General features: G+C 34.2%; 1 protein-coding gene across 1 annotated transcript; it reads left to right on the forward strand.

Annotated features, from left to right (window-relative positions):
• The first annotated feature begins 19,233 nt into the window (after positions 1-19,233).
• Positions 19,234-20,585, forward strand: LOC126744738 (uncharacterized). The gene is made up of 4 exons (XM_050452273.1): positions 19,234-19,518; positions 19,601-19,857; positions 19,969-20,156; positions 20,209-20,585. The coding sequence occupies exons 1-4, from the start codon at positions 19,288-19,290 to the stop codon at positions 20,421-20,423; spliced, it is 891 nt and encodes a 296-aa protein (XP_050308230.1). The 5' UTR covers positions 19,234-19,287; the 3' UTR covers positions 20,424-20,585.
• The last annotated feature ends 606 nt before the right edge of the window (positions 20,586-21,191 follow it).

The following is a 21,191-nucleotide window of genomic DNA, read 5'->3' on the forward strand; positions in this document are numbered from 1 at the left end:
AACTAGAGTTCTCTATTTATAATACTTTACGAGAAAGGAACGTTCAAACTTGCAGCGCAAAATTCGAGTACCGCGCAGTGATCGCCTATGCAGCATTTACCGCTGCTCCAAAAATGGATAGGGTATTTATTGCTAATTTTAATGTTTTTTTAATTCCAATTTTAAATGTTAAAAAAGTTACTTTAAAGCAAATAAAACAAAAAGGTATTTTTGGGACACACCTTGCTAAGTGAAACTACATAATAAAATATTGCACTTTCTATTTAGTAGGTACCAAAAAAATATTCCAAAAGTAACATAATAGTGTAGTTATAAACAATATAAAACATTTTATTAAATTATATTGTCTTCTATATCTATGATTTCTGTTACATTTTTGCATTCCATCTTGCATTTGCATTCAAGAGAGCAATGCACGCCCTCATTTTTGCACGCACACTTATTGCTATTGCAATTTTTTTCATTAGAAAAAAGACTTATAATTTTCTGTAGTCCTTGGGGTATTGGATCATTAGTAGAATACTGGGGCACTAAAATATCATTTTCATACATCCAACCATAACTTCGTGGATTTAACTTTTCGACCATACCGAGGTCACTTTTGACCCAGGAATATACTTGATAAAAACACCTGGAACATAAAAAGAATAAAAATAAAACATCTTTTAAGATACCAACTCATCATGTTAAAAAGCTAATTAAAAGTAGGTACATATATCTACCTTTTAACATGCAAATAAAATGATGCTTCAGTGGGAGGAATTTCTTTGGCTGATTTTGTAGTTTCCTTTGTCAACCTAAGCCTAACTTCATTTAAATCTGTACATTTTTCATTGCGGTAAAGATACAAAAAAAAAATTCTCGTAATGTTTACACTTTCATCTATAGTATTTTTTCCAAAATATCGCAAATCCAGAATTTCGTGATATCGAGAATATATTTGCCATGCAGATTTTTTTCCAATTTAAAAAAATAGAATTAGTAGCCTGTGAGTGCATGAAAAGCTAGTAATTCATCACATACTGCTTTTCCAAAATGATTCGCTATAAAGTGAATTGGAATAAATCGTTTTTTGTTTGTCGAAGATGTGGCGTGTCCCTTGTCCATAATTATTTCCAATGAATTCATTTTGTCTTTATCCCAATAAAAGTAGAGTAACAACACCATCACGTCAGTATCATCAACGTTATAAATTTTTTTTATCTAAAAGTTCATTTTGAATTTCTTGAAAAAAGTAGTCAAAAACGTTTTTTATTTTATCCTCATTTCTCGCTAATCTATTTTTTTTGCTTATATACTGTGCATAACATAATTTATGGTATTTTGCATCAGCAGCAAAAAGATCCGAATAAAATTCCATCTTCCCGATCATTTCAGTGTCATGTCGTTCCGTAGCGCTTTCTAATATTTTTTGGCGAGTATTTTCTCCTAAATCCGTACTAATAGGCACTAATCCTTTTTTCTTGCAGGTACCACTCTTACCGCAAAATAAGCAATTAGTTTTTATATCAAAGGTATTACTTATACGGTCACTACTGTTACTACACTTTGCCTCTTGTTCATTTTGTTGCGTTATAACTTTACTAATAATATTTTTTTATCGCAAAAGACTTTCGACAATTAGAATGATATTTGTAGTTCCCTGGGGCTTCTATAACTTTACTTTGGAAAGACAGTAATTTTAATGAAATTTCATCTTTTCTTTTTTCTGCTGCTGAAAAAATGATAACAAAACCTTGTAGTGTTGGTTTTTTCACCCGGGTAGCGTCGTCATTAAGTTCGTTACAAAAAATACATTTTCCAGCACTCATCTTAATCCTAAAAATAATATTATTTTAATAACCACAAAAGAGTTTTGATCTTATTTGTTAATTTGTTTACTATTCCAAAAAAGTTCCAAAGATTTTTATAGCGTTTTTATATTTGGGTCACCATGTATGTACTGAATGTCTCATTATAAATTTGCAGAATATAAAAATAAACCAAAAATATCCTTGTTTTATTATGCAAAAGAGTAATAAAGTTAAAAATATTATCTTACCTACCTTAGAAAAATAATTCTGGTCAACGGAAGAAAAAATTCGTATCAAACGTCTAATATTTTTCTTATTTTTACATAAATTGCCAGCACTGAAAAAATGTCTCCCAATAATAATATGTCTGCCTACGATCGAAGTGAAACTAAACTAAATAAACATGCATACCGGCTCTAACACTCTAAAATATACCAGGCGATGGTCGCACTTGTCGGATGCAAGTCTGGTAATCGGTTGCAACTAAAAGGCATTTTTTTTTTAAACTTCCTTGTAATGTTATGTACATTTCCTTCGCAGATTGTGTGCCAAAATTCCTTTAAATAAAAAAGTTTCTCCCTTGTTGAAAAATTCAATACCAAAAATACAATCTATATTAATTATTATTATTTTATAATATCAAAAACGAAAATACTTGGAAATCATTTTGGCTAGATATTAGCGCTTAACTATGCTTTTTATAATATTTAAAAAAAAAATCGCATACGTCAAGTAGTTTGTAAAATTTGACAAATTAATATTAAAAAAATAATTTATACTGTTTTTTTAGTTTTTTCGCTGTCAAGAACGCCCCGACCAATCGCCAAGGTCGCCATAACAATTTTTATATGTAAAATAACCCAATATATCAAACGGTTATAGTCTCAATAAGTTAAACCGTAATATTGGGTTTAGTCCTAAAACGACGACTTTTGAGAGCTTTGCCGCCGGTTTATATGAAAATTTTGTTGACGGCATCTTTAGTTTTACGGAAAAGTAGTAGTGTCGCGAAAACCGCAACTCTCTATCTCTAAAAATAACGGATATATTTCGCAAAAATACCCAAAATGGGATACCCTGTACTAACTATAGATATTTTAACAAAAATTAATGTGACTTTTATTTTTCATATCATCTCAATTAAATAATAAATCCATCAGAATGAAACGAAAATTTTACTAGACCACAAATTAAGCCTGTGTTCAAAATTTTTCATTTCCTACATTGATATAAATACAAAAAAAAGTTGTTGTTGTCTTTGTATATAAATATGTTATTCTACTATAAGGAGCAGCGGAGCGGAGGAGGCACAAGTAGTAACTAGGAGGAAATTAAAAATTCAAACGAAGTTGCTAAATAAGTGAATCGGCTTTCAGAAGATTATAATTTTATGACAAATGGCGACTACGTAAACTGATATTCAAAAATAATGAACAAATGCATTTTAAATTACTTCATCAGTAACTTTTTAAAACTATTATAAATTCGTGTAGTAAACTGAGTTAGTTCAATATTTAAATTTTGTTGGTTTTGACTTCCCGCAATTTTTGTTTTCAAATTTTGCGGTAAAAACCAATAATTTACTTCTTTGCAAACGAGATTTATTAAAAAAATATGATTGTATTTCATTATTTCTTTTAGAACGGGTCCTATATTAATGATCAAGCTCAGTGAAAATATATTTTATTTTTGGTGCATTATTTAAGCAGAAATGGATGTCAGCAATCGATCTACCGGATTAGCAACCCTTAAATTCTTCATTATTTTTTTTAATGTTAATAGTAACACACATTATTTTATTGATATCATTCCAAATTAACATCCTACTACCTCAAAAATATTAAAAGGCAAGTTTAGATTTAATATCATAAATAACCAAAAGTGCAAAATAGTTATGTGATAGATTTTATATGACCTTTATAATTCAAATACAAATTCAAAGCTTTTCCAGGGCTTTTTACGTGTAATTTGATTGGCGTCGCTATATTGTGACTCTTATTTCAATAATAAGCGCGATAAGACGTTCGATGCCGGTCTCTAGTTTTACAAAATGTCTATTTAGAGTGGTAAGTCTGTTTTACGACCTCCGATCTCCCCCATATATATTTTAAAAAACAAATATATAAAAATAAAGCCTAGTCTTATATGTATATGATTTTTTACTTAGAAAGAGTAAAACAGGTAATTTAAAGTGTTCTCTAATAAGTCAATATTGTTTGTTGTGACAATATATTTATCATTATAAAATGTGAATATTCTACTAAATGAAAGTCTGAGAGAAAAAATATCGAGCAAATAGGACAGAAAAAAATATTCTTTCTGAATCTAATAATAAACTTGTATAAAAATGAATTAAGAAAGAATATTTCGAACATATATTTTGTTTACTTAACAAACAGATTCATTTTATTTTTGTATTTTATTTACTAAATGTTTTTATTACTTTAAGTATTTTTTTTTATTCCTTATAGAGAAATCTACATTTGTATTTTAAAACGTCGTCAAACGGAATACTTCCTCGAATGAAGTTCTAATAAAAATGTGAAACAGGTGGGTACTTAATAGAATAAGTTTTATAAAAACGAAACTTTTCACCAAACCAATGTGTCTTTAACCAGAAGAGACCAGTAGACATAGTTGGGATTATTCTCCTAACTTTCTATAAAAATAGTTAGAATTTGAAAAAGGAAGTAGCAAAAAAGGAGTAAGCAATAACCACTTTAAAAAAATCAGTGTTTTACAGAGTGCTTTAAATTTAATGAACGTCAATGTTGAAGCCGCTATATCGCATATTAAACTGTTTGGCGCCCAACGTTTTTTTTATCATATCTTTTTGTATTTTTTACTGAAAAAGTAATATGAATTTATTAAACGTACAAACAAAACTATGAGTACTCCTCTTCTCTGTTTTAACAAATAGTTCCAAATTTTCAAATAAATACTGTGAAGAAACCTCGCTATTTTCGGTATAGGATGTAAGAGCCCAGGCATTTTTGGTCCAGAAGTATTCGTTAAGAAGTTCATTAAAAAATCCCGATTTTAAGGTAAATGAGCACGTTGTATCTTGTTTACGACACCACGCAGTTGTAAGGCCAACAACAAAGGTAAGGGTTGTTTTTGATGCGAGCAGCGAGCATAAAATCAACAACCGGCTTATCTTTGAATGATGTTTTAAAAATTGGTCCTACGTTTCAGCAAGATTTGTTTTTTATAGTTTTATGATTTCGAAAAACAATTTTTTTTTTCGGAAATATTGCTAAACTGTATGAACAAATTTACAAAGATTAGTATGGCGTGAGAGTCCAGATAATCCGGTAAAATATTTTCTTCTTACTACTGCTTTGTATGAGACAGTTATCGTAAATAAATAACCTTAGATATTCGAGCAGATCTATCTCACGAAAGTAATGCCATCAAAATTTATGTTTACGTCGACGATTTTCTGTTAGGAGCAAATGAGCTAAAGGCTCTGTTCACGTTAATGATCAATGTTGTAAAAATTTTAAGTTTACACGGATTTGAATTTGGGAAACGAAAACCTAATGATTTACGTTTATTACTGAATTCAGATCCAAATAAAATTTGACATAATAATCATGTTATTAGATTTAATTAAATTATTAAAAATTCTTGATTTTCTGGATTTGATTGTTTTAAGTGTTATGTATTCCAACTCTCATTGAAAATTCATGGAACGAACTATTTTATTTTTTATATCTGAGGAGCGTCCATTCATAATCAAACATGTTCTCATAAACTAATTTCGAGAAAGACGCAAAAAACTTACTGCTCGGAACGATTTCTTTTAATCATAGAAGTACATGGCTTAAATTTGTCAAAATTGATGAAAGCACTTCCTTTGTATTGAACTGTCGGTTGACCCTGACCAACAATTTTTTTTAAGTAAATTTTTTTTAAATCTTAAATCTAATTCCAGGTAATTTATTATAGGTTGTAGACAGATCTTTTATGTCATACAACTGTCAGTCTTTTCCAAGGACACGAACCAGGCCAACTTTTCAGTAATATTATTGATATTCTTCAGGGTTATGAATGATGGAATGTATTTTCAGAATTTTTTCGACACGACATTGACTTGGTCCACTGGTAGGAGAGAGTAGCCCCTTACTGGAAAATGAAGAACTAGCTGGTTAAGAAAAGGAGGAGTTTCGATTCGGAACCAAAGTGCTAAACAGTGGACAATATGGGCATTCTTATTTTGGCCTCCACATCCGTCGCAAAATAACCGAAGAGTTTCTATATTTTCCAAATCTAGTGATCTGAGATGGGTCAGTAGAGCTGAACCAATTTTCGCTCAATCGCGACTTGCCTAATTCTCCGTCCATGTGTAAAATACTGGATTTTTAGATCTTACATCAATGCAGCAGAATGCATAAAAACTAATCTGTCTTAGATAAAAGGCGTCTTGAATTGGTGTCTTTGGCAATGGATAGATCTCTTGTAAATCAAAACAAAAGAAAAAGCTTCTAAACTTGCTCTGTTTGTTCTGCTACAAAAGTACATGTGTATTAGAACTATTCCTAACTAATGGGTTAAAAACCCGGGAAGTACCAATAACCTTCCCAATATACAAAACATTTAATAACGACAAAGAAGACAAGTGTTTAGTTCGAGCAAAGCGCATTGACCAAAGAATTTAAATAAAAATTAACATATTATAAACGAATCGTATTTTTAAACAAAATTTTAAAACTCGGCTGTGAACTTACACAAAATTCGGTTTTAATGCAACCCGGCACTTAAGCTAAGATCATCACTAACGAACTATTCAAGCAAATTTATACAGCCATGATTTATTAAATTCCCTAACAGAATATTTGGAGCCAAAACTTCTAATTCGCCACATTAATATTGTGACTTAAATTAACTTTAGCTTAAACAAAGGCCTCACAATACTTAAGACGGTGCAAAGGAGTGTCTTCTACTTGATGACTATAGTCAGCATCTATCACAGGAAAAGGAAGCTTTAAATTTAATGAACGTGAGTGTTGAAGCTGCTATATCGCATGTTAATCTTTTTGGCACCCAACGTATTTTTATAATATCTTTTTGTATTTTTTACTGAAAAATTAATATAAATTAGGTAAACATTTGATGAGTATGTTCCCTTGTTCTGTCTTAACAAATAGTTGCAAATTTTAAAATTAGTACTGTACTACTGCCGCTATTTTAGGTATAGGAGGTAAAATCCCGGACATTTTACGTTTAGAAGCTATGGCCGACTGCGAATTATTATAGGGCATGCGGAAAAGGGAAATACCGATTTAAAGGTGAATGAGCACATTGTATCTTATTTACGACACGCAGCTGAATAGCCAACAATAAAGGTAAGGGTTGTCCAAATTCCTTCTGGTTGCGACGCAGAGGATGATGGTGACGAGTCAAAAAGTGAAAGTTCTTCTGCAGAAGGGAGAAGATGGGTCTTTGTCTTCGGGTGAATGGGATGCAGAAGATGCAGTGCCACTATATACTCTAGCAAGGAGATGGAAACACAGTTCGGTAACTACTTAGAATAAATGCGTTTTAAATATAAAGACCCCTGATCTATTCATTGCTTATTTTGGTCTACCAAATTTTATTCAAAATCGTGTAAGCTTAAGTCCTTATAAAGCATTAAATCATTTTTTTAACCGATGAACTTATGAATGATATTTTGTTTTAAGCCAAGGGTAAAGCATATACTCCAACGAATATTGACGAACTCTATATATTATTATGGGCATAAAAAATTACCCAAGTTACCGAGATCATTGGAGTTCTGCGCCGGACCTTCGTGATCCCTATATAAGCAAACTAATGAGAGTTTATAGATTTGATTGGATTCTTTCTAACCTCCACCTGAATGATAACAGCACAAGGCCAGTGCGTGGCTCCACCAATTTTGATAAACTTTATGTCAGTTTATGTTTAATCAATCATGCCTGCAGACTTATCAAAATATAGCTGTCGACGAATCAATGACAAAATGCAAGTGACGATCTTCGCTCAATTTACCCAAAAAAACCATAAAAAGAGGTTAGAAAGTTTGGGTTTTAGCGGATGAACAGGTTATTGCTGGAATTTTGATCTATACACGGGGAAGACTGGAAATAAAACAGAAAAAAGTTTAGGCGCCCGAGTTGTGTAGACTTTAGCTGCTTCACTTACAACTAAAAATCACAAAATATATTTTGACAATTTTTTCTCATCTGTAAAGGTAATGGAGGTTCTTTTAGATTCGAAACTTTATACTTGTGGAACAATTAATGCGTCCAGCAAAAATTTGGCTTATTTCAAAATTGATAAGCAACTAAAAAGGGGGAATATGACTGGTACAAAAGCGCTAGTGGATTGACTGCTCTGGAATGGCGCGATAAGAGATCCGTGTATATGTTGTCTAATTATCATGACCATACAATTCTTACAGAAGTAAAAAGAAAAGAAAAGAATGGCACTTCAGTTAAAATTACTTGTCCTTTAGTAGTAAGGGACTATAATAGAAACTTGAATTTCATTAATAAATTTGACCAAAAAAAGAGGCTTGATCGAAAGAGCCACAAGTGGTAGCATCATATTTTTCTTCTTTTTCGTTGTTTTTTGTTTGGATGCAGCAATAACAAATGCATTTATACTATATAAGCTATTCCATGAAGAAAGTGCCAAATTTTTCTTTTAAGGATTTTCGACGACAAGTATCAGAAGGCTTAGTTGCCAAAACATTAGCTTAAAAGGTTAGATAAAAAAACCAAGTCGGCGGAATTATTTTCAGTGGCCATTAGTTCTTATTACAGTATCAACCTCTAAGAAGAGCAGAAGGTGTACACCAACCAATAAGAACTACTCGTATAAGATGCGCTTACTGTAGCTCAAAAAAAAGATATTCGTACCAACTGGCAGTAGTGTGTGTAGTGCCTTTGTGCTTAGGAAAAACAAAATCCTGTTTTCAATCTTATCACGCGAGAAGTTAATTTCTAGTACTTTTAAGAATGTTTTGTAAAATACACTTTATCTTAAAAAATGTTATTCTTAAGTTCGTTAGAGCATGGTGGTGCAAAAATAAGCCACCTAAACTAAGTTCTTTTGCAATATATATATTTTGTTTTTTATATAAATAAGCATCCAAACTTATTTAATTAAAAGAAATAAATCACAATTTGTAAATTTTTCGAAATGTTTTTTTTCTCATAATGCTGGTGTTTTTTTAAGCGAAATTCTCGTACCTCAAAGAGTTAATGCAAAATAAATACTTCTTCTTGAACACCAAAGTTCAATGTGGATCCAATTTTATAACACTTGTAAGAGCTATTAAAATAATTTTCACACATGTTCGATGCTCCTATTTATTGTTTCTTCCAAAATATTCAAAATCCGCATCCATGGTTCTAAATGCTTTAATATAATTCCAAATGCCTAATATTTAATGCACCATTAATCCATAATTGTTAATCCAGTCATACTGTCTAAAAGTAGTGAGTTCAAAGGAATTACAAAAAGCTTTAAATTTAATGAAGGTAAATGCTGAATCGCTCATTAACTTTTTTGGCGCCCAACATTTCTTAATCATATCATTCAATGTGTCTGTAATATAATATGTATTTTTTACTAAAAAAGTAATGTAAATTAAGTAAACATTTAATGAGTATTCCTTTTTTTTGTTTTAATAAATGGTTGCAAATTTTAAAATCAATACTGTGCTGTCGCAATTTTTGGTATAGGATGTAAAATCCAGGCATTTTACGTTTAGAAGTTATGACCGACAGCGAATTATTTCATTTATGTACAAAATAAATACTTCTAGAAGTCTCGCGAAGTTCAATGTGGATCCAAATTTACAACACTTGTAAAAACTATTAAAATAATTTTCACAAATGTTGTAATAAGTTCAATGCCCCTATTTATTGTTTCTTTCAAAATTTTTAAAATCCGCACCAATGGTTAATCCAAAAATTCCAAAGGCTTAATGTTTAATGCACGGTAATTTAAAATTTTTAATCCAGTTCTCCTGCTTAAAGGTAGTGAGTTATTTCTAAGGAATTACAGAAAGCTTTAAATTTAATGAAGGTAAATGTAAAATAAATAATAATAAACCCGCTATATTACTCATTAACCTTTTTGGCGCCCAACATTTCTTAATCGTATCGTTCAAGCTGTCTATAAGATAATATGTATTATTTATTGAAAAATTAATAAAAATTAGGTAAATATTTGATGAGTATTCCTTTTTTCTGTCTTAACAAATAGTTGCAAATTTTAAAATCAATACTGTGCTGTCGCCATTTTGGTATAGAATGTAAAATCCCAGGCATTTTACGTTTAGAAGTTATGACCGACTGCGAATTATTATAGGGCATGCGGAAAAGGGAAATACCGATTTAAAGGTGAATGAACACATTGTATCTTATTTACGACACGCAGCTGAATAGCCAACAACAAAGGTAAGGGTTTCGTGTATCAAGGTATTCGTAATCAACTGGACAGAGTCCAACGTCTTGCATGTCTCAGCATAACGGGTTCCATGTGGACGGCGCCAACTAGAGCGCTTGAGACTCTGCTGAGTCAGTCCAGGGCTTCCTCCTCTGGACCTCGTTGTGCAATTCGAGGCAATGAGGACTGCGTATAGGCTATACGTCCTCGGCGAACTACGTGCTGGCGAGACCGATCACGCAAAAATTTGGCCACGGGCCATACAGGAATGTCCTCTCCTTCTGATGGGCAGCGACTGCATGGCTCCAGTGACTGTGGACTGCAAGGGATTCGTGACGCACATTGCAGGCAGAGAGGAGTGGCAGCATTCCAACAGACCTGCATTGCTAAATAGCGGAACCATCTGATACGCAGATGGCTCCAGAATGAATAACAGAGCTGGATCAGGGCTTATTGGTGGGATCCCACATACCAGTAGGGCATACTCGCTGAGGGAGCACGCGACTTTCTTCTAGGCCGAAGTATTCGCTGTAAATGCGGACAGAAAATCCTAAGCAGCGGACACCGCAATACAGTTGTATCAATATGCTCGGACAGCAGAGCTGCCATTAAGGCTATCACGGCCGCAAAGGTAAGCTCCAAGCTTGTACTAGAGTGCATAAAAGTCCTGAAAAAACTGGTACAGGTTGGATGCAGGGTCCAGCTCGTCTGGATACCTGGCCACGCAGGCCATGCAGGTAATGAGGTAGCGGACACTCTCGCCAGACTGGGATCCGCGAATGTGCCGATGGAGCCGGAACCCATAGTTGGTATCGCCAAATGCGTTGCGGTCGCGTCAATGAAGGGTCTGCTGGACAAGTGGACCCACCGAAGATGGACCGAGTCCCCTGGTATGAGACAGGCTAAAGCGCACATAGGTGGGCCCTCTGCCAGTCTAACCAAAAATCTACTACGCCTAAAAAGACGCAAACTTCGGATAGTGACAGGTCTATTAACCGGTCACTGGCACTTAAGAAGCCATCTCCATACTATCGGTATTGCGGACAACCCGGAATGCCGATGGTGCTGTGAGGAGGATGAAACCGTTGACCATGTAGTCGGGGAGTGCCCAGCACTCACGCGCGCCAGGTTCAAATACTTGGGTAACACTTTCAGTGTACCGAGCGACTTTAAGTCCTTCAGACCAGAGAGCCTTATCGGTTTCTCTAAGGCCGTTGGGTTCTGGTAACCCCCGGTGGGGCATGACGGGTCCATCAGGAGACCTATATGCACAACTGCCTTGGCAGCCCACTGTTCGTTAATTCAATTCAATTCAATACTTCTTCTTCAAGCGTCGCGAAGTTCAATCTGTCCAATTTTATAACACTTGTAAAATCTATTAAAATAATTTTCACACATGTTGTAATAAGTTTAATTCCCTTATTTATTGTTTCTTCCAAAATGTTCAAAATCCGCACCCATGGTTAATCCAAAATTATTAATCCAGTCCTACGGCCTAAAAGTAGTAAGTTGTTTCAAAGGAATTACAGAAAGCTTTAAATTTATTGAAGGTAAATGCTGAACCCGCTATATCGCTCATTAACTTTTTTGGCGCCCAACATTTCTTAATAATATCGTTCAAGGTGTATAACATAATATAATATGTAATTTTTACTAAAAAAGTAATATAAATTAAGTAAACATTTGATGAGTATTCCTTTTTTCTGCCTTAACAAATAGTAGCAAATTTTAAAATCAATACTGTGCTGTCGCCATTTTTGGTATAGAATGTAAAATTCCAGGCATTTTACGTTTATATGTTATGACCCACTGCGAATTATTAGGGCATGCGGAAAAGGGAAATACCGATTTAAAGCTGAATGAGCACATTGTATCTTATTTACGACACGCAGCTGAATAACCAACAACAAAGGTAAGGGTTGTTTTGATGCGAGCACAAAATCAACAACCGGCTTTTCTTTGAATGATGTTTTAAATATTAGTCCCACGTTTCAACAAGATATGTTTTCTATAGTTTTTCGATTCTGAAAATACATTTTTTTATCAGGAATATTTCTAAAATGTATATACAGAAACAAAATTTAAAGAAATGGTTGTGGGAGAAATGCTTCGCATTCCACCTGTTGATGCGGATGCTCGAGGTCCCGATAATCAGGTGAAACATATTTTGATAGAAAGTCAAGGTGCTGAATGAAAAAGAGGTCGATGTGTCCACTGTTACAAAAAGAAATCTGAAGAGGTTGGGAGTAAATTAGCGGCTAAACAAGCGACTCAAAGTAAATTTAGGTGTGAATTTTGTGAGAAATTTTATTGTTTATCTTGTTTTTTTGAAACTCACACTTGCCTTAAGTGAATAAGCCACATTTTTTGTTTTAACTTGTTTTGTTTTATTACGTTTAATTTCATGTTTAGTTTAATTCATATTTAATAAATTTCTGTGAATAAACCACATTTTTCTATGTATTTATTTTTGTTTGCATTTATTTCAAAATTCCTCTGCAGAACAAAGAGCAAAAATAAATTTCGTAGGCGTAACCGTTTTTGGGTACCCCAGGACACCATATAAAAGCTCCCATATCAATACATGCAAACCGTGCATCCAATGCGGATGCAGGCGGCCAGGAATACAAAAACCAGTTTGTATCCATTGTGGATACATGCGGCCACTCAATCATCATGATATATGCATTCATGTTGGATACATGTGGCACTCAACGTGTTAACGTGTAGATTTTTTATTACATTATTAGTACATTACATTTTTGATGGTCCACCCTATATTACAAACGTTAAAAATTTTCTGATATTTGAGATAACTAATGCTTCCATTGAATTTGGTTTTCGTTGAAATAATTTATTTGATGAGAATCGATATTGAAAGACAAGAAGAGCGCTAGACCTGTGTTCATTTAAAATTCTAAATACCGTGAAATTAAAAACATTCAACTGTGAATGAATAATTTAGCGTAAAACCACTGAGGCCTTAATTAATGTTCGTAGTACGGTTATATACAAAATACATAATCGGTAATTTCGGTATTGCTACAATTTAATATTTAATTATGTAATTAATTTGTATGAATTCTTCATAAAAAATACGATAATTTAAGTTAAATAAGTTAGAATAATTTGACAATTTTATACTTTTACGTAAAAGTTGCTTGGTTAGTACAGTGGCAAAATCATATTATTAGTAAATAATCAGCTGTCCAATTTTTTTTTCACATTTCTTCTTTAGTGGACATGATTAATAAAAGTGTTGGTTGCTCTACTAAATTTCAATTTTTGGCCAAAAAATCACCTCGCAAATTTTACATAGATTTAAAAACACTTGGTACTATAAGAAACAGAATAGTTGTTAAGTGTATTTTTTGTTAAACTAAATAATAAATGGTTATATGTTTAGAAACCTGTATCTTCTTTTATTCTGTTTAAAAACTGTTCACACTCCAGGATAATGACCGTGTTTAAGTTTTTCAATGTAGGACATAAATTTTTATTTTTCATTTTTAAGTTGGCCAGATTGTAAACAAGATTGGAAAACTACATCAATATTTTACGGTAATAAAACGATTTTACCACTGTTTTATGTAGACTAAAAAATGTTTAATTAAAGTTACATAACTTACAAATAGAAACTTAAATTATATAAAGTACGAGTATACAAATAAACACATATTTGAAAAATTTTAAGTTATTAAGACAAACTTTTTTATAAATTTTGCAAGTGGCATCAGACTCTTCCGAGTGACGCTTATTTTCTTGAAGTTTCATGACAGAAAGTATTGTTTTTTTGCATGGGGCTAATTTAGCCATAAAGCCATTCACATTCATGTATTTTTAACGTAATTTTTCAACTTAAATCTAACTCGGACACTCACAAACGCTCAACCCAACCCAGGGCCCCACGACTGCTAGGCAGAAACATATCGGATTCGGAGACATTCGGATCTCCGGGCGAATGCTGGTCGGGGGGGTCCATCAGGCGGATCAAAAAGCCTAAAAAATCAATTTCTGCAACATCAGAGGCCTAAACACCAATATTAATGCAGTACACCAACACCTGCAATCAAATAAGCCTCACATTCTGGCATTGGCAGAAACAAAGGTGAAACCTTCAACAACAAATGTTCACCTCATTTATCCTGGATACGATCTACACACCCGATTTCGACTAAACTTTGGATTGGCAGTATTTGTCAAAAACGATTTAAGTTGCCAGCGAGAGGAAACGCTTGAACCTGCGGACTTCGACGTCATGTGGTTCAAAATAATAGCCAGTGGTGCCAGGAAATTAATCTGCTGTATCTACAGACCACCAAGCGACACCCAATATAGACGGCTCTTTTTGAACCTGGTTGATTGCATGAACCATCTGCAAATTGACTACCCAAGCGCAGAAATCATCGTCATGGGTGATTTTAACGTTCACGATATCAACTGGCTGCGCTTCTGCAACAAGAACGACGATGAAGGACGAAAAGCTGAGCTATTTGCCACCATATGCGGGCTTACGCAGCTTGTGGAGGAACCTACCAGAATCCCCGATCGAGACGGCGAGTTCGCGAGTCACCTAGATCTGGTCTTGGCTTCAGACCCTGACTTGTTCACAGTATTAGTACATGTCCCCCTAGGAACATCGGACCACAAATTGATAACAGTCTCTTGCCAGTTGGAGGTTAAAACGCAGGATCCTCCGATGCCGCGGACGGTATGGCACTATAAATCAGCAGAGTGGAACCATCTTCGGGAATTTTATCGCTTATTCCCTTGGAAAAAAGTCTGCTTTAGAACCAATAACATCTCAGAATATGCAAACCAAATTACAGAGACGATCTTGGCATGAATGGAAGCTTATATCCCTTTTTCTACTAATTGCGGATCAAACAACAAGCAATGGTTCAACCTGAATTGCAAAAAGGCAGTAAATACTAAAATCGCAGCATTTCGCAAATGGCGTCAACATCCTTCCATCGAAAATCGGAGGAACTTTTTAGCCTCCAGAAATAGCTGCAAGCGAATTATTGATGAATGCAAAGAGAGTCACAACAACAGGATCAAAAACAAACTGCTAAACTGCCCAAATGGAACAAGATCTTTCTGGTCGGTATCGAAAGCCGTTAGTCAAGGATTTGCTAAGTCGGCCTTGACACCCCTAACAGCAGATGATGGTTCTATCGCGGTAACATGTACAAGCCAACTTACTGGGTAAACTCTTCGCGTCCAATTCTACTCTGCACTCGCAAGGCAAAACACCGCCATATTTGCCAAGGGTGAATGATCGATGGGAGAAATTTCGTTTCTCCAACGAATTATAAATAAAAAACTCTTAAAAGCGTAGACACCAACAAAGCTTCTGGAGTCGATGGAATTCCAGCCCTAATACTAAAACGTTGTGCAGACGAATTGACTCCTCCCTTATGTAGACTGTTCACGCCATCGTATAAGCAGGGCCAATTTCCAACAAGCTGGAAAACTGCTCGAGTGCAAGCTGTATCCAAAAAGGGTAAGAAGACGATGCCCTCCAATTACTGCACTAGTTTCAGTAATATCGAAGATTACAGAGAAAGCAGTCAACCAACAACTGTTAAGATATCTGGAATCATCTGGACTAATCAGCGATCATCAATACGGCTTCCGAAAGCTTAGATCCACCGGCGATCTTCTGGCCTACGTCACACACTTGTGGACCAAGGCCATGGAGAAGCACGGCAAGTTCCGCTCATCGCTCTTGACATTTCCAAAGCATTTGACAGAGTGTGGCATGAGGGACTACTAACCAAGCTCTCCTCAATCGGCATACAAAACTCATTATTGAATTGGATCAAAAGTCTTCTCGAACAACGAACAATCCAAGTAGCCGTCGATGGATACCTCTTCGACAAATTTAACATGAACGCTGGAGTCCCGCAAGGATGCATTCTATCCCCACCCTTTTCTTGGTATATATCAACGATTTGCTAGGAACCACTGTCAATCCAATCTACAGCTTTGCGGACGATAGCACACTTATTTTCACATTTAAGTCCGCCAAACCAACGACAGCCGCAAGTTCTCAGAACAAGTAGCTTCAACCAACAACGATATTAGAGCAATCTTGGAGTGGGACGATAACAATTTGGTCAATTTTAACGCTAAAAAAACGCAGGCTGCAGTATTTACGATGAAGACTAACCTTGGTGGCCCGGAGCTGGTTATGGCAGGGAACACATTGTCAATAAAATTATCTTTACATCTTCTAGGAGTTGAGGTCACCAACAGTGTGTCCTGGCATGACCACGTTGCCGAAGTCGCCAGGGCGGCTTCCAAAAAACTCGGAGTGCTTTTTAAAACGAAAAAACTGTATACACCAGAACAGCTGCTGACTCTTTATAAGGCTCAAATACGCCCTCGAATATTGCTCTCATGTCTGAAGCTCTGCACCCAAGCATAGTTTAAACCTGCTGGATTCTATACAGAAAAGAGCTATTCGTCTTATCAATAAACCAGAACTGACAAAGAGTATGGACAGTCTGGAGCACAGGAGAAAGGTGGCTAATCTCTGTTTATTCTACAGTTATTATCACGGTAAGTGCTTCTCTGAGCTGACAGGCCTGATTCCACCGAGGGCTGTTCCGGCAAGAAGGACGCGTCTAGCAGTTGCGGCTCATCAACATCGAGTCCACCTGATGCCTACCCCAAGGACGTCGCTGTATCGGGACTCATTCATCTGGAGAACATATTCTTTGTGGAACGGGCTTCCACCTCACATATTTCCCGACGCATACAACCTACAGCGATTCAAGATAAATGCCTACAAATATCTTCGCGCAAGCACCACTCCAAGAGTGACATAGGACTCTCCTCTTGTGCTTGTATTTACCATAAAAAAAATTATTTAATTTAAGATATTGCGAGCTTACCTGTGAGATCTACTACTTTGCCGACTTCACTCCAAGCTTTGTCAGTGATATCTCTTCTTGAGTACCCTTTTATTTTATAATTATAGAGTACAGGGCGTTTTTCCACTTCTTGTACGAATTTAATATTACTAATTTGCTCCATTTTTAATCGCTGCGCTTAAGATACTGTCGATACTGAAGTAGCACGGCGACAAGCATGTTGGGTCGCGGATACTCGGATTACGTTCGTTTCCTATTCGCCGCGATTCGAGTAGCTCTGTGTGAGTGCGCCGCCATTGAAATACGCAAGCGGAGTTGTCTAGTCGCCCAGTCTCTAAGCAGAGAAAAACAAACCACCGAGAAGCGACAAAACCCGCATTTAACGTTGATTTTCTGGGGTCCAATTTTGGTGCCCTTGAGCGGGCTTAAATGACTAGCGCTACATATAAAGTAACGGAGAAAAATCGTTTTGGCAATTTAATAGTTCCGTACACGGAGAGAAATACGACAATTAATAGAATAAAAATTTTATTGGAAATTTGAAATGAAAACTATTACATTATTTTACTGTTGGTATAGTGAAGTTACCTAAACTATACCGGGTGACACAGGAAAAAGGGAACACGCAACAACTTTTTTATTTTTCAAGATAAACAAATGTATGAAAAAATATACTGGGTGTCCCATTTAAAATAAGAAAGTTCTTGTCATTTCCGGTTCAACCGGAAGTAATAAAAAAACAATTGATTACTTCAAAATATGCCTTTATAACCATTCTATTAACATACCAAATTTCATTTGTTTATCTTGAAAAATAAAAAAGTTATTGCGTGTTCCCTTTTTCCTGTGTCACCCGGTATAGTGCCAACTATAAAAATTACCATTTAGGATAAATAATGAAAAAACAAAAAATCTTCTAAAAAAACTTTCATTTTTTGAGGAAACAATATTGGCTCATTGTTATAATGAAACACAAAAATACATTGGCAATAATTAAATTAAACCTAGGTACATTTATACATTCCGCAAAATTTTTAGTTTTCAAACCATTTTATCTTTATTTGTTTTTAAGACCCTATTATTATATTTAATGGTGTAAAATATTTTCAATATTTTCAACCATAAAAAATTTTAAGATAAAGGTTTTTGGAAAATGTGCACAAGGGTATTCATAATTAATAGTTTTCATTATGTTAAATAAATTGTTAGTTATTCCCTGGTTTATGCACATTTTCTCAAAATTACAATTGAATATTTCCTTTAATTTAAATATATATTATGAAATAAAACCCTTCTGGCGGAGATTGTAAGCCACCAAAATTACATATACTGGAATTATAAGCCTTAAAATGAAGAAATAATCTATTTATATCAATTTCATCACACATTTTGCCGAAATTGGTGCAGGTATCACAGTTAATATGAACTTCAAGTGCTCTTTTCATAATATAGCCACAAATATACCGAAAGGCATTTTCTGTGGGAATATGGTCAGCCTTATAACCAGAGAACCAAAAACAAACCACCTGAACCACCAAAAAAACCACCACACGTGGTTTGTTTTTCTCTGATATTACCGGACTAACCGACGGCTGGCAGGGGACCGGCAATAAGACAGGTATACCAAATAAGCTCGCACATGCATAAGAAAAATCGGTCCCGGCTTTGTCCCTTCTCGGTGGTTTGTTTTTCTCTGCTCTAAGTATCTAAGCTACTACGGTTTCTTTTCAGTCTCCCCATGTGAGGAGGGCCTAACATATTGTGTAAAAACTACTTATTTTCGATATAATAATGAATTTTATCTACAAAATTTTTATTTTAAAAAAATGAACATTAGAACTATTTTTAAATCGCAAAACGCATTACGATATTTGCTAACAAAAACTATACCTTTCAATGAAAATGAATTTAATAAATATATAGTATTTTATAGTCATTTAAATTTTTATAATTATAAGACACATAAGTAACTTAAAAATAACAGGCCTAATATTTAGAATTATATTATTTATATGAGGGTAAAAATCATGATTATGAAGCCTTGTAAATATCCATAAATAGCATTCATTAATTATAAATAAATAACGTTATCTACTGAATAAACATTGCACTGAAATAACTCGAATGATATAAAAAAAATTATTACATGTTTACTGTAATAAAGCTAGGCCGAGAATTGTCAAAAAATAATGAGTAAAAATTATAGTGATGATTTTACTGATATTTTACAAGAGTTGACACAAATGGAAATAGTAGAATTGTGCAAACAATATCAGGTTTATAAAGACGAACTGCCGTATTTATATAGTTTTTTAAACAAGTGCATAAAATCAAAAACGCTTGGTTTAGAAAACTATGTGAAAATATATTCCCCAGGACAATGTTGGCGAGAAGACGGAACATTTGTTGCTTATATGCCAGTAAGTTTTTATTAAAATAATTTATTAAATAATAACTTAGAATATTGTTTTGATCTTTATAATTGAATATTATGTTACATAGGACAATGGTCAAGATATAGTCCTGCATAGTTTTGACTCTACAGGCAAGAATTTACTGCACGCAATAAGAAACACCAAAAGGTTTAAATTTCTCCAAGATCCCGCTAGAGACTATACATGTTTTTTTGCTGTTCACGAACAATTTTATGGCCCATTATGTCACTATTTATTCGATGTTTCTAAGCATGAATCGCCAATTAATGAATTGGCCACTTTGTTTTGTTTAAGAAAGGAAAAAGTCGACACATTACAGCCAATGTGAGTATGACATCTATAACTAATAAAAAAATTTACATAATTAAGTTTGAACGTTGTATCTTAAAAAAAATTGTTAAGAAGGCCTAATTTATTAATCTAATAGTTTTGTAGAATTCCTTCTGATGTTTACGTAAGAAAGCTGCTGCCTGAAGATATCCAAGTAATTGTAAAACATTGGCCTTTCACATATCCGGCAGCAGAACTGAAATTGAAAAGCTGGTTAGAACTGTCAACTGGATATGGAGTTTTTCTTCAAACAAGTAACCAGCTTGTGTCATGGGTTACCTCATCCTGTTTGGGTATATTAAATACTAATTATTGTATATTTAAATTAAATATAATTTATTTAAGGCCAACTAAGTGCCCTCCAAACCTTAGAAGGCTTCAAAAGAAAAGGTTATGCAGCTCTGGCAATTGCTGCAATGGCCAAAGAACTGGCACAGGAGGGATTCGACTGCTGTGGTACAACCCAGCCAGGCAATACTGCTGCTGAAAAGTTTTTTACAAAGTTAGGTTTTAGTATACTAGGAAAAGCTGCATATATCGCAATCACAAATAAATACTAATGTTCAGTCTTGGTTTTTTATAGATTAATATTACTTTTTGGGGTATATTGAAACTTTCTCGGTCTACTGATTTTTTTAACGGATATTCTTTAAGAAAATTATTTGATTGTAAAAATCTTAATTGTTCATAATATATAACTAATAAACGCTCTAATCGTAAAATTATTCTACATATTCCTAAAAATTAACAATCATTATTATAAAACAAGAAAAAAATTACTCGCTAACGATGACCCTTTAAATAGGATCTGAACCAAGACAAAGCCACTCCCCTAAATCCATAATGTTAAGAGCTTCTAAAGCAGTATCACATGACCACGAACTTAATAAATATACCTGGACTGCCAATTCAATGAAAAGTAAATGACCACTACTACGGGGCCGCCATTTTGCGCGATTGCTTCGATGTTGGTCACTCTGACAAATTTCAGGTGTACCAATTTTAGGGAAACAAAACGGTTAAAGTTTTTGAGAGCTTATGTTTACAGAAATAGTTACATTTAGTTAAGAATTTAAGATAGTTGCGTTATTTACTATTACGACTTTTACTTTCTTTCCATGTATAGTGTTTCCACATTAACATCAGGTACAACCATCTATGAAAATCAAAATTCTAAAAAGTAGTTCAAAATTCTTTTAGAAAATTCTTTTAGTTTCAAAATTCTTTTAGATCGCTCGAATAAGACGCTTATAGGCGCTTACTCGCTAAAATATGCCTTTATATCGTTTTTCATTTGTAATGAAAGTGCAGCACTAGGTGCGCATTGC

The sequence above is a fragment of the Anthonomus grandis genome, chromosome 14, assembly GCF_022605725.1.
Source record: "Anthonomus grandis grandis chromosome 14, icAntGran1.3, whole genome shotgun sequence".
Lineage (NCBI taxonomy): Eukaryota > Metazoa > Arthropoda > Insecta > Coleoptera > Curculionidae > Anthonomus > Anthonomus grandis.

Excerpts from the sequence above, each read along its gene's own strand:
- LOC126744738 (XM_050452273.1), top strand. The coding sequence starts at position 19,288 with ATGAGTAAAAATTATAGTGATGATTTTACTGATATTTTACAAGAGTTG. Across the intron at positions 19,519-19,600 it reads CATTTGTTGCTTATATGCCA|GACAATGGTCAAGATATAGT; the intron begins GTAAGTTTTTAT and ends TATGTTACATAG. Across the intron at positions 19,858-19,968 it reads GTCGACACATTACAGCCAAT|AATTCCTTCTGATGTTTACG; the intron begins GTGAGTATGACA and ends ATAGTTTTGTAG.